Here is a 14,782-nt window from a genome sequence, read left to right as displayed (position 1 = left end):
TTTTTTTTTTTTTTTTTTTTTTTATAGAATTTCAATCATACGACTTTGATGTATGGAATATGGTTTTTCAAGGATTTATGTGGAGTTCTTGTACTTAAGCTTTTCAAATTTATTTTAAACTTTGATAATAACACAATTATTTTTTAGTAATAACACTTTTTTTTTTTTGGTAGGAAATAATAACACATAACTGCCATATTTCCATGCAAGTCTATCATTAACAAATTATGATCTGAACATGTCCACCAAATTTAGGTTAATAATGATTGCCACATGCCAGCAATCATGGAAATATTGTAAAGGGAAACAGAAGCTAGAAGCTAGCGTGACACCCTTTAATTATAAACAACATTCTCAGATATAGTGATACTATATTCGACTTGAAAACAATAGATGGACTCCCACACTTGAACAACAGAAGGAAAGGAGGGCAAAAAATACAGGTGAGTTTTCCTTCACCGTGGTTGTACTCTTCATACACGAATGGAGGATCATAATTTCTCTGCCCCTATTCAATCTGAAATGTCTTTCACTATCCCAGGATCCCATCGACGGTTTAAAAAAAAAAAAGGGCTGGTGAAGAGATTCTTTCTTCACTGTGGGCATAATGGAAATTCCAAAAACATATAAATAAATGAGAGAAAAAGAAATTACATGATATATCATTGTATGTCCCTCCCACAATCTCTCCGAACACTTCATTAAAGATGGACCCCATTATTGGAATAAAATGCCAACATAACCAAAGCATCGTATGGGCCATAAAAATGGTTGTTTGGACTAAAATTTTTGAACGATTGACATGAATAGGCAGTGGAAATGTTCAAGCCCAACTAAGAATAAAGTCACCCGGTTAAAGATGCAAAGGCTTTGTTTAAGTAATGGACTTACAGATATAGCCAAACGACCCATGGTGCCAAAAGCGGCCTGGCCAATGTCTGGGTAAGTCTCGAGCTCAGGTTCGCTGTCTAAGCAGTAGCGCAAGAGAACTCCGGTATACCAAGAGAGCACCGCAAAGATAAACAATACGGAAAGGCCCATCCAACCGCCTTCCTTCGCTGCATAGGGAGTAGAAAGGATTCCAACCCCACACAGAACGTTTATTCCTGCATTCACACACCAGTCACAGTGGCAATAAACAAAAACAATGGCATTAAGACAACTGAACTATAACATTTTTAAGCACAAGTATTAATCAATTGGATAGGGCATAGCCCACCTCATAAACGACAGCCCATGAACAAAATAAAATAAAAGATGCTCGCACTTTACAAATTAAAACCATTACGCCCCTACCCTAGCCTATTTTAGTAAGCATATTATTAAATGTAGCCTTTTCCCTTTTACGATAGATGTTGATGTCCAACCCCAAATGAGCCAAAAACTCATAGAAATTGAATATAGAGACGACAAGATTTGCTTTTAGGCACCAAGCACGATGCTCGCATGAGGAGGTCGGACAAGTCGGGACATATTTGGTGGAGATGGATGAGATTTTCTCCGGATTCGGGCGCCAAAGATTCCAATTTCCAACCGACATTTTTGTATGGGTCAAGTTCTCTCTTTTTCTCGCTTTTACCAGTAGTTGAATTTATAAAGGTTACATGGAATATGGTAAAAACTAGACAAACTCCTATCGTGAAAGTACATGTTTGCTTGTGGAGGCTTATGTTTAGAATTAGGCCAGAAATAAGAATTGGACATCAGCCCAATTCTCCAATTTGTGAAGTATAGGCCAGAATTAAGGAAGCATTGGACGTCAGCCCAATTCTACAATTCTAAGGCACACAAAAGAGCAATATTTATGGAGAAGTGATGACTGTAGTTCTGTATAAAATTTGTACAAATGAGGGGCTGACACTCATTGTATATGCTTTAGAGGATAGAAATGGGATTTTAATCCTCTTCAATTTTTAATATACACGATTAAGAATAGGAGAGAATCTAAATCCGAAGAAATGAGGGGTTTTTCATCAACTAATCCAAAAGAGAATAATAGAAGAAAATAAAAATATTTATAAAATATAGTTGAAAAGTGAATTTTTTAATGAAAATTTGTAAAATGAATTGCTTGGATTAGAATCGGATGATACGAAACAATCATCGGTCCGAAGGCTGTATTTGGTAGCCAAGAGAAGAAAAGAAAAGAAAAAAAAAATTACAATTTTTTGTACTTTTTTTCTTGGGTTAATAATTTTTCTTTGCACTAGGTATGTCTTCACCCAAGGGAAGATTCCTCTTAGGAATTGTGAAATTTTCTTGCAAAAAACACATGAAAACATGAGAAAATATGAAAACATGATAAGACAAAAAAATGAATGATTACACAATGATTTCCTATGTGTCTATCTCTCTCTTAAAATTCAAAAATTTTTGAATTTTTTTTTTTCTTCTCTTGGTAACCAAATATACATACTCTTTTTATTTTCTCACCATTTCTTCTCTTTTCTTTCCTTTTTTTTTTCTAAATTCTTTTTGTTTTCTTTTCTTATATGGGCTACCAACCATAGTCTAAGGGGGTATTTGGTTCGGTAAATCAAATGGTGTATGTATTATATATGAATGTCAATCTTTTGATAAACATTCTTCTGAATTATGTTTCTTTCTGAAAAATTGTTTGGTTGCCTTAAGGCTAGTACATGTTTCTCGCGGGTTGAGATATTGGATTCCGTAGAGAACACCTTTCCGCTTACTCCTTTATATACTAGGTGGTAAAAAGGTTGCTCAAATATGAGTTTAAGTATTAAGGTAAACTCAGATTTGGAACACATCCTTTGTAATATGGCCATTCATGAGAAGTATGATGCTCATTTATGACGGTCATTCTAGTGGAACCAAACAACTCAAAAAATTAAGAATTATCATTCTAAAGAATGTCATCCCAAAGATTTACTGAACCAAACACCTCCTAAAGCATTTTTTGGAGTGATCAATTCACATTATGGTTCTAGGGTTCGACAGAATTTGAAGGATTTCAACTGATTAAAAAAAGAAAAAAAAGAAGAAGAAGATTCGAGAAGGAATTAGATTGGACTATATGTCGGCTAGACTCAATTCAAATACCAAACCCATGTTTTAAAAACCTGATGCAGATAAAAAAAAAAATATAGCATGTCTTTTTTTTTTTTTGTCAAGAAAAATATGACATCACATGCACACACTATCAATAAAAATAAATAATAAAATTAACACTTAGATTCGTAATTTTCTACCAGACCTTTGCTAACTTATTTTTTCTTCTCTTATACCCACCAAAGATTGTTCAATAGAATAAAAGTACAATAAATAAATAAATTATCGAAATTTTAAAGCAACATCATCGAAGTTTTACTTAGGTTCATTCAGCAACAGAAGTTGGACTTAGGTACGAGCTTCTCTCTTTTAGGCTCCCTCTAGTTGCAATAATTGTATATATACTTAGGGAACAATTATAATTATATTTTGATCATGCAAATAATAAATAAATAAAATTTCATAAATTTTGATTTAATTTCACTCCACTTCCCTATTATTTCCCTAGCAGCTGGCTTCGTGATAGGATTGATCGTCATATGCCTGAAAAATAATGAGGTGATGAGGCCCCAATATCAATCATCTTATCTTCTCAAAGGTTAATAGCAATTAACAAAGGGCAATCACATGGTGGACCCTATTTCCAAATTCAATTCAACTAGACAATTAAAACTTTGACATAAATGCCATCTCCAGTTATGTGGGTATCTGATTGCTTCAAACGGGCAGACCCAAGTTCATTGTTTAAAACTAGAGTTTATAATGTATGAAAAATTCAATAATTATTTATACATTACATCATTAGTTATTTTGTATAAAATAATTTTACAAAATTTACCCAAATTCTTAAAATTATGTGCCATTTTTCACACCTATAAAATATACTAATGTAACAACACTTTGGATAATCATGCTCAAATCTGACGGATGACTCCACATACTAACATCATTGCATTAGATATGAAAAATAAATTCTTCCGATCTAATACTAGTAAATGCCCATTAACATGAGTGATGGTTAGTTATTTCTCTAATTTTTTTTCTTCAAAAAATAGTTGACCATATCAATGTACACTTAGTGGGAAAAATACTTAAAGTTTCCCAATAATTTCTTTAGTTTTCCTACACTTTGGTTATAGAGTAAATTTGGCGACGGTCCTCGACAACCGCCATTGTAAATGTCCGCCAAAGTGTCTTATTTGGGCACTTTTCTTGTAATTCTTAAACCACAACCATAAACTATAATTAGTGGCGATCCTTAGCAACTGCAATTGCAGATATCTGCAAAAGTGCCTTATTTGGGCACTTTTCTTGTAGTTTTCCTAAATTGTGGCCATAGACTTTAGCGGTGGTCCTCAACAACCGCTTTTGTAGATGTCCGCCAAAGTGCCTTATTTGGGGACTTTTCTTATAATTCTTAAACCGCTACCATAGACTATATCTAGTGGCGGTCTTCAGTAACCGCTGTTGTAGATGTCCACCAAAGTGCCTTATTTGGGCTCTTTTCTTTTAGTTCATAAACTGCTACCATAGTCTATATTTAGTGGCGATCCTCAGTAACCGCCGTTGTAGATGTCCACCAAAGTGCGTTATTTGGGCTCCATTCTTGAAGTTCTTAAACCGCTACCCTAGACAATATTTAGTGGCAGTCCTCACTAACCGCCATTGTAGATGTCTACCAAAGTGCCTCATTTGGATTCTTTTCTTGTAGTTTTCCTAAACTATGACCAGTCCTCCACACACCACCGTTGTAGATGTCTGCCAAAGTGCTTTATTTGGATTACCAGTCCTCAGCAACCAATTGTAGATGTTCGCCAAAATGCCTTATTTGGATTCTTTTCTTGTAGTTTTCCTAAACTATGACCATACGATACATTTAGGCGCTTTTCTTGTAGTAACTCTTAGGCTATGTTTGATAGCCAAGAGCAGAAAAGAAAAGAAAAGAAAAAAGAATCTAGAAAAGAAATGAAATTGTGAGAAAATAAAAAGAGTATATATGTTTGGTAACCAAGAGAAGAAAAGAAAATAAAAGAAAAAAATTCAAAAAATTTTGAATTTTAGGAAAGAGATAGACACATAGGAAATCATTGTGTAATCATTCATTTTTTGTCTTATTATGTTTTCATATTTTCTCATGTTTTCTTGTGTTTTTTGCAAGATTATTTTTTGGGGAGCAAAATAAAACTTCACAATTTCTAAGAGGAATTTTGAATTTCAAAAGCTCAATCTTCTATTTGGGTGAAGACATACAAAGTGCAAAGATAAATTCTTAACCCAAGAAAAAAGAGTACAAAAAGTGTACTTTTTCTTTTCTTTTATTTTCTTCAATTGGCTACCAAACACAGCCTTGTACTTGCCAAAATACAAGGCCGCGTTTGGTTGTCACTTAAATCATTTTTTCCTATTCTAACAATTGTAACTGCCCATGGAAAATTAGATTAAGTTAAGGACAAACTGATAAATAATTGTTTTGGGGGTGTGGGTGAGACCACATTCATCAAGTGACAACCCATAGCAGCCAAAATGTGTCATTGTCACATGCCTTTGCACGTAACTTCACTTTGGGTTTTACCAACAAAAATTAAAAACTGCACATTGGGTAAAAAGTGTAATTACAGATAAAAAAAAAAGGTAAAAAATATAATTATATTATTTTGTTAAAAAGTGTGATAATGTAGCTTACCATTCAGCACAGCTTGTCCATAAGAGCATTGTCGAGACCCCGGTAGTTCGTGTGAGACTAAGACTTGGGATGATTTTTGGTCAGGGGAAATCTTTTTGCCTGGAGGCTTCTTTGTGGGAATAGGAGGAAGCAGAGCATGAGAACTCTTGCGCTGCTGTTGTTGTTGGTCATCTGCGTGTAACAAAGGCTTTACTACAGAGGAGAGTACTTCAGGAGTGTGTCTCCTTGTTAGGGATGATGAAAGGAAAGAGCTGCTTAATCTCGACAATGTTGGAGTGCCTAGAAACCCGACATTTGGAGAAGGAATGCTACTGTACATATCAATGGATTGCCTGACAAATTAATGGAAAAGAATGTTAATCAATATTGAATTATTGATGATAAGGAAAAACAATAATAAAGGACATTGTTTTCCTTCACCTATAATGAAAGAGTAAATGTCATCATCCACAAGATTTTCTTTCAAATTAATCTAGAAAGGGTATTTTTGAACCTTCATTAATAAGGGAATGAAAGGTAATGACGAGGCTCACTCTTTGAGTTCAATCATAGTGTTTAAGTCACCCTAGATGACCAAACAGAAAAAAATGGTATTTCATCACCCATTTTAACACCATCCGAAAGCCATGGTCCAGAGGCTGCGGCTGAAGAAAAACTGTCCCCTCGAGAAATATAATTTTAGGAAACATAGACAAGGCTAGTCACGAGAGGCCCCTATTTTGTGAATTGTGTCAGAAATGGAACCATGGATTACTCAGTGGCTGTGCTCTCTATTAATTTTGGGAAACAAAGAATTTAAAATGAGAGAGAGAGAGAAGAGGGAACGAGTCCAGAATCCAGATCATCTTCCTGTACTTTTTTTTTATTCGAAAAGAAAAGAAAAGGAAATTACGTATTATCCAAGATTTGATATAAATAGTCTTATCCTCTATCAAGATTTGATCCTCTCCCTGTACTTGGTGAGTTATTATTCCTTACATGCTGTCTTGCTCTGCTCTTAGCCTCTTACCTGATTTTTCTCTGTTCTCTTTTTTTCTTTATTCCTTATCGTGAGATACCTGACGAAAGCTCTCCCATCATGGTGTCCAGGACAGATGGAACGAAGTACAAGAGCGAATCCGGATTCCGGACTAGGAATGGTCACCCACTTAAATAAAGTGACTTCATAAAACGATTCTTAGGCACTGTTTGAGTAACACTTCTATTCCGCAAATAAAAATCACTACGGCATTCACACTTCTGGTCCGCAAATAAGACCACTTACCACTTACTACTCTCGTAGGGTAGTAGTGATTCTTATGGGTTGAAATCGTTTATAATTCCGATCTCGTATAATTTCGTAAAATATCACATCTTCAAGAATGACACATGTATTGATATCAATACAATGGTCTAGATTGGTACAATTAATAAAATCAAAAATCAGTGGAGATGTATTTAAATCAGATCTGTACCATTGTATTGGTATTAATACACATGTCAACCCTTGAAGATGATATTTTACGAAATTATACGAGATCAGAATTGCAGACAATTTTTTTCCGATTCTTATTTGTTAGGTTTTCATATTCTGCAGCAGATGAGGATCACTACCACTAAAAGTCGAGCAGATCAAAGGAAATTATTGCCACAGTAATAAACCTATTTAGGGTCATGTTACCCTGGCAGGGTAGCAGACTATTATATCCTTTTGGAATGAAAAGACCAGCAAGGGTGGAAGCTTTCAGAATTAATGTTCCCGTCGAAATAAGCTGAAAACCAAAACACTACAAAGTAGTGAACTACTGCATCTAAAACCAGTTAAAACTTAAACCGCTAGCAGAGAAGACTCATGAAACAGAGGAAGACCGAATGAACCAGAGCATAACACACAAACGAGAGAGAGAGAGAGAGAGAGAGAGAAGCTATGTTGTATCCGTATCACTGTACCTGTAACTTTGTGGCCATGAAGTATTATAGGAACTAGGCCGGTTCTGTTGGTGGCTTTCCACAGATGAAGCATCCGAAGAGTCGGAATCATTACCATCATCTCCCCCTTTTTCAGACGCCTTTTCAACGTCTTCATCATCGCTCTCGATGTAGAAATTCTGCTCCGAAACTGAATTTTTCATTTTACTTCCGCTCGAAAAGGCCTTTTTCTTTACCTGCAAAAGATCTCAAAGTTCATTCGTCTCCTAGTGGGTTAAGATTAAACAAATGTTAACAAAACTAAGATCTGAAGAGCCCGATCGGACTCCGGAAGACTATAATATACTTAGCGACCATTAGTCGTTAAAAAGAAACAACCAAATTACAGTTCTAAATCAAGTACAACGAACGACAAGAAACGAAAGTTATCCTCGAAAAATCGACGATACCTGTTTCGACTAGTGCTGAAGTCTCTCTAGGTCCAGAATGTCTTGTTTTGGAAGATTCGAAGGATCGTATTCAGAGTATAAACTGATGAAAAAAATCCTCAAGATCAGAATTTAGAACCACAAAACGGATTCTACAATTTTAGAAACTCAGCATCTGTGAATTAGATTCACGCCATGGAGATAGAAACTCCCCAAAAGAAAGAGAAGAGGATTAAAATTTCAAAGAAATAAAGGATCTACGACATATAGATTACGAAATGAATACAGACCGTCAATGAACTGCTCCGATAAACTAGAAATTTCCAAAGCGCGAATATGGATCTTGAGGTTTGTTCTTAAGGAACAAAAGGAAGATAATCTTCGAATCCGTGAGATTCAAAACAAAGATCTGATTTCTAAACTTCTGAAAAAGCAAATAACGAAAACAAATGTCGTTGAACAGAGATCCAAATTCCGAAGAGGATTCTCTGAAAGCGATGAAATTCCGGATTCGGGAAGCTCCTCAGAGAAAAAGCGCTAATGTGCTCTCTCTTCTCTCTCTCTCTCTCTCTCTCTCTCTCTGCTCTGACAACTGCAGTGTGAAGAGAGTTCTCCTTCGACCGTCGTGAGTCGTGAATGGCCTCCAATTCCTATTATATAGAGTCTCCCTCTCTCTCTGTGTTCTGAACTCTCGGAGAGTTCGGACTGCAGAATGGCGCTTATCTTGTACGCAGTTAATTTACGAAATTAGCCTTAAAAGCCGAACGTTATTTTCTGCTTACGATGTGACAACTAAGCACGAATATTTTGTGGGAAATGTAGCCGATGGCTATCCTATTCAGGTTTTCCGTCTGTATGGGACTCTGGCTATGGCGATAGGTATAAGGTCATATCGGTCAATATGATACCGATACCTTGAACAAAAACGTGGCCACAAATCATGTAGATTGTAGATAACCCCCCTAACTTGTTTCTTATTTGAAGAGGCCCTTAGTATCACCTCTTAGCAGTGTCTTTCTTCAAATTGGGTAACAAATTCTTATTGGAAAAAAAAAAGAAAGTAATAAATGAATATGATAATAAATGTAAAAGGGAAAAGATTTGGGTACATCATTAGAAATTGCAAGTTTGTGTGCAATGTGCACAAAAATCCTCTGCTGTGAGGCATTGAGGATCCAATGACTGTGATGCATGTTGGGGTTTTCCTAACTATTAGATTCTCATTGTCGTTCATCACTCACCACAAAATATTTGAGTCTCTCTCACTCTCTCATCCTATCCCCCACTTGACACCGCAAAGGTTTTGAGTCCATCTAGCGTCTATTGTGTCTATCTCTCTTTTTCTTTTTCTCTCTTCCCCCCATTTGACACTGCAAAGGATTTGAGTCCAACTAGCGTCTATTGTGTCTCTCTTTCTTTCTTTCCCCATTTGAAAAGGCACCACCTAACTACTCTTGTATGATGTCCTATTCGCATCCTATCGATGCAACTCAATAGTTTATTATATGTCAACGTTGTGCTTATCTCTCTCCCTAATCAAAGTAGTAAACTTTACAATAAATCATTACCAACAAAATAATTGATTACCTAAGACTCATCACCTAATTTGTTACGAGGACAGAAAATTGGGACAGGCAAGAGTCTGAAGAAGATTATCTTTGCCCAAGAGTATCTCATAAACCCAAATAATAATAATAATAATAAAAAATCACTTGTCCAGTTTACTAGAGAATGTCAAAATGTAAAGTCAAGTAAAGGAGAAAAATTTTAATTGATCTCATCAATGATTTTATAATTAATTTGTCCTATAAAATAAACTAATTAAACTTTTAAACCAATCGCTTTTTTTTTTTTTTTTCTGTAAAGAATGTAGAAAAGGAACCGTTTCAACAACTACCTAATAAGAGTGGCCCTTCTCTATGCATGGTGTATTTATCCTAAAATATTTACTTTGATTCGACATTATCCATTGAATTAAATGGAGTCAAAATAAATAAAAAAAATTTATGGTTCAAAAACATATGCACTAAAGAAATTAATGTATTCGTATCTGAAATTAATACATAAATACTCTACGAATGAATAATACATGTCTTCACTATTTACGGTAAAAAATAATTAAAGAAATCATTGACTCCATCAATTACAATTTATTATTTTGACATCTACACTTTGGGATTTAATATTCTTTATTTTTTGTTTAAACAATATATTTATTTTAATAAAATCGAACCAGCATAAAATAAAGGGATATTTTTGTTTGAAGAATATAAGTATCATTTTTGGAATGTTCTTGGGATAAATCCTACATATAATAATGTATCAGATAATAGATGGTTCCTTTAATAGGAGCATTGAGAGCATAGGGAACACAACTTATAAACTTTTTCCGAGGCTCATAGATTCTATTACTTGCAATATTGGGATTATGCGAAACATATATTCAAAATCTCTATAAATATCACTTAAAAATTTTAATTAGAACGTTAGACCTTTATTTCAAAGAACTCAATTATTGTTAAGAAGACATTCAAAGAAAACATTATGGTTTCTTTGACGGTTTTCATCTTTATAATTTGATAAACTTAAAGGAAAAAAAAAAAAAAAACTGAATCATTATCTTTCAAACAAATCAATTTAACTAAAAATGCATTTTTTGGGGTTGGGTTTTTTTTTTTTGGGGGGGGGGGGGGTGTTGGGGTAAAACTTGTAATCAGGTGTACATTCATCCATATAGCGTTTTTTTTTTTTTTAATAAATTTGAGATATTAAATATTTATTCACGTATTGGTCGTGGCTCAAGATAAATCCACTCAGGGTCATTATGTTATAAAATGATATGCTTCGAGAGACGCAATGAAATTATTTGATGCAAAATGGAGCCCAAGCTTAAAAATAAAAAATTAAAAAAGAAGAGCTAAAGAAAAGTTCTCGATATAATATTCTTTTTTGGGAGGAGGGAGTTGCCCTCGAACTATCAATGGGCTGCTGCTCTGAGAATCTTCAGGAATCACTTGATTGACGTGGGCTTTAAAGTTGAATCTATTCGCTTTATCTTGGAGTCTGATTATCTCCAATGATTAACTTGTGCTGTTGGTGCTCTAAAAAGTGATATTGCACTAATCAATAAATTAATCCCTAATTAGAGTCATTCTCCACTTCTAAACATATCCACTAAGATAAAATTACCAATAGCGAGAGAGAGAGAGGCCTGCCTTCGATCTATCATCAAGGTTGTTAAAGTCCAAATCGGTTGGAATCGGTCGATGTTGATTCTTATTCAATTTGAATTGAAACCAACTAAGTATTAGCCTAAAAAATCTGCCATTAGATATGACCTAATGACCTAATGATTTGGTGACCAAAACTTATAATCTGCCATATCGAATATGCCATGATTGTGATCGGCTGATTCCAATAGGAAAGAGAAATGAAAATTTAAATTTAGAAGAAAAAAAATTTGTTATCATTATCACATGTGATTTTATAAAATATTTTTACCATATTTTGTAATATATATTGCATGTAAATTTTATTTTAAATTTTATAAAGGGTCTTGAATGTACTTCAAAGTAAAATTTAATAACTAAATATAGAATGATTTGAGGGATATGATTACAAAAATTTATTTTTAGAAGTTAAAATTTTCACTTTCCTTCCTTTTAATCCTCTTTGCAAGCAAATAAAAACATAGCCATCAAAAGATCAAACCCTATGACCATATTGAATTAACCAAAATCAAGATTAGGCACAATCAATTCTAATCCAAATCAGCTAATATTACCTATCCAGTCCTTATTTTATGAAACGATGTCTATCATTCAATGATTCGATTATAGAATCATTAGATTCCAAACGAAAGCATGGTTTGAGGCATCAAATCGGTCTAAATCGATTGAATTGAATTATTTTTAATCAATTTAATAGTGATTTATTGAAATAGACAAATGGTAAAACAGTAAAAACAATATTTTTTTTTTAATTAAATTTAAGAGTATTCCAGACTGATGCGGATGTGATTCAATATCCAAACTTGACCAATCCGATCCCTGACCCCGACTTCAATTCTGTCTTCTCAAACCTTAGAAGAGAGAGATGTTTGCTGAGGAGGGGAAGGGACAGATGGCCTTGATTGTTGGGTCACTTTCTATTGAGCGATTGATACTTTACCCAACAACAGACATAAAGGGCAACGTTGATAGAGAAACCTGCCAACATAAGGAATGTGTTATCCGTTTGGACTTAGGAATAAAGCTATGTGGGGTAGGTTGCGTCCTATGCATGCCCTTCTTATCTAAAATGGCGACCCTATTTTTAGGGCAAGAAATTAACTTGCTGTCTATTATTGTTATTATTATTATTATTATTATTATTTTGCATTCAATTAATTATAAGTAATAGAGGCTAAGCAATAGATATAAGACTTTAACTAAACAATTATATAAATGAAAATATAAATTCAAGTACAAATTGACTTATTTGTTTAATTGATCATCTGATACAATAACAAAAATTGTCCAACTTAATTGAATCGTATAATATGTATACTGTATTTTAAGGTATTTTAACGCCCCGTTTATTTATATGCAACTAGATTGATCATACATTCTCACCACTAAGATAAAACAACTCTCAAATTGATTCATGTGCACTCCAATAATTGATTCCAACAGGTATGTCCAAAGGTAACAATAAGAAACTCTAAGGAAAATAGTTGACAGAGGTAGAAACTAGTAAACAAAACACTTGCAGAGAACAAAAGGCTTAAGATAACCCCATAGTATAAAAGTACGTATTCCGTACGGAGTCTATATACGTTGGGATTTTTGTTACCCATAAAAAGAGACTAATGTTCTCTATTTATAGAGGGTATACCTATGTATACGAATGGATATACTTGTACAAGTATTAAGTTGATGTAGTCACCAATCTCCTAGCTAAGAAGAAAACAAAATATTCTGAACCACCATCTTGATTGTGTGGGGCATGAAATCTTGTGGGATGCTTTGAGGAAATTATAATTTAATTTTGAGTAATTTTGTCTCTCCCTACAATACATTATTCGATACTTTATCCGATGATGGTGGTGAGGGTGGGAAGCCTCCTATAGTAAGATTTAAGATTTTTTAAAATAATTGTATCTATTTAATCACATTTTTTGCTTACCTTATGATTATGATTGGTCGTAAGAGAAATTTAGATGGCAGGAAAATGAAAATTTCAAACCCAAAAGGAAAATTCTCTGATCGTTATCCCACATGATTATTCACTAACTCCAAATCATTCCATGTTTTTCTCTCTCCTCCCTCTTATGAAATGACATATTTACTCAAAATTGCGAAGGAAGGAGAGAGAGAGAGACTACCATACGCTGCATAAGCTGACATTGAACTCAATTTATTTGTTTAATAGTAAAATGTTTTTAGAACCAACCTATAGGATAAACTAACACGAAATAATCTCACTGGCCTTGGATGTATGATATCGTTTTATCACCCTTCATTTGTACAATCCCTTATACTAAGCTTGTTCAGAATAACTTCAATCGTTTGATTTTTTTCCTTTTTCTATTTAAGATCTTATCAAGATGTTTTTTTGGTAAGATCTTATCAAGAATTGAAGGCTTGTGAGTACGACCTTACCCCAATCCTAACAGCCCTATGTCGGGGACATGTGGTGCCAGTTGAGCGCCCGGTTGTACCTTTGATGGAATGTAACACCGGATCAGGTATATGCGGTGCCCAGGTGCGTCTTTGGTGTCATAGGCTCATAGCAAGCCATTTATTATTTCTTTCCGTACTTTTCCAAAGGCCCACCAAACTTCTTATATAAAAAAATAGAAAGAAGGCCCAGCATCAATTATCAATGAGATTTTGTCGTTTTTACTTCACAAAAAATGTGGTCATACCGTGGTTCATTTTAAACTGTTTGTCACAATGCATGTTCCTGACGCCACCAAAACTTCAGTGAGACTTTCATCGTTTTGCTTTGAAAATTGATCGCGTAGTCTTTTGTCCTTATCAGATGCCACGCCATCATATTTACAAGGGAAAATTATCTACATTATATATGGGAAGAGGTCCCACGATGCCGGAGTGGGGTCGGCATAGGTCTTTTTTTTTATTATTATTATTTATTTTTTTAATGTGGTTTTGTTAGTAAGTTGAGGGAGAATGGATCCACATGGATTTTATCTTTTGTTTTTGAGTAGAAGGATTAACATGGATCCGCTGCATGTATAATTACCTGAACTTACATATATGGATTTAACATTTGTTCATTTTGTTTATATATATATATATATATATATATCTTTTTTTACCTATGTAATGAAAGAAAATAGAACAAATTTTGGATCCTCATATATAAGATCAGGAGCGGGCTGAAGGGAGGGAGAGATAGAGAGTCGTTTGTTAAAGAAAAAAAAGTGTTAAATTCGTCACTAACGATATTAATAACTTAAACACAAGAATTAATCCCTCAAATCTAAAACCAAGTGATATGATCCTACAAGCTTTAAAATCGATCTCTTCAAAACAGTCGGAATTAAGATCAATCACAATTGATTCCAATTAGAATTGGGCAATTTAATCCATCCAACTACACATGGTCCTAGGTTCGATTCCCTATATGTGCATCTGCGATTTAAATGGAGATCATGACGGTGGATTGCTGTACTAGTCTCTCCGAAGATTAATCGAGGTGCGCGTAAACTGGCCCGAACACCTTAATTTAAAAAAAAAAAAAAAAA

General features: G+C 34.2%; 1 protein-coding gene across 1 annotated transcript in view; it reads right to left on the bottom strand.

Moving 5' to 3' along the window:
* The window catches only part of LOC122061847 (amino acid transporter AVT1C-like), a 19,070-nt gene extending 10,395 nt beyond the window's left edge, over nt 1–8,675 (bottom strand). The window contains exons 1-5 of the mRNA XM_042625349.1: nt 8,322–8,675; nt 8,053–8,134; nt 7,625–7,839; nt 5,696–6,027; nt 892–1,106 (exon numbers count right to left, since the gene is read on the bottom strand). Coding sequence (XP_042481283.1) covers nt 892–1,106; nt 5,696–6,027; nt 7,625–7,806 — 729 coding nt within the window. The 5' untranslated portion in view covers nt 7,807–7,839; nt 8,053–8,134; nt 8,322–8,675. The remainder of the gene's footprint in view (nt 1–891; nt 1,107–5,695; nt 6,028–7,624; nt 7,840–8,052; nt 8,135–8,321) is intronic.
* Between the last annotated feature and the right edge of the window lie 6,107 nt (nt 8,676–14,782).

Source organism: Macadamia integrifolia, chromosome 14 (genome assembly GCF_013358625.1).
Source record: "Macadamia integrifolia cultivar HAES 741 chromosome 14, SCU_Mint_v3, whole genome shotgun sequence".
NCBI classification, from domain to species: domain Eukaryota; kingdom Viridiplantae; phylum Streptophyta; class Magnoliopsida; order Proteales; family Proteaceae; genus Macadamia; species Macadamia integrifolia.
Note: the sequence above shows the minus strand (reverse complement) of the source record. Positions and strands in the feature narration are given on the sequence as shown.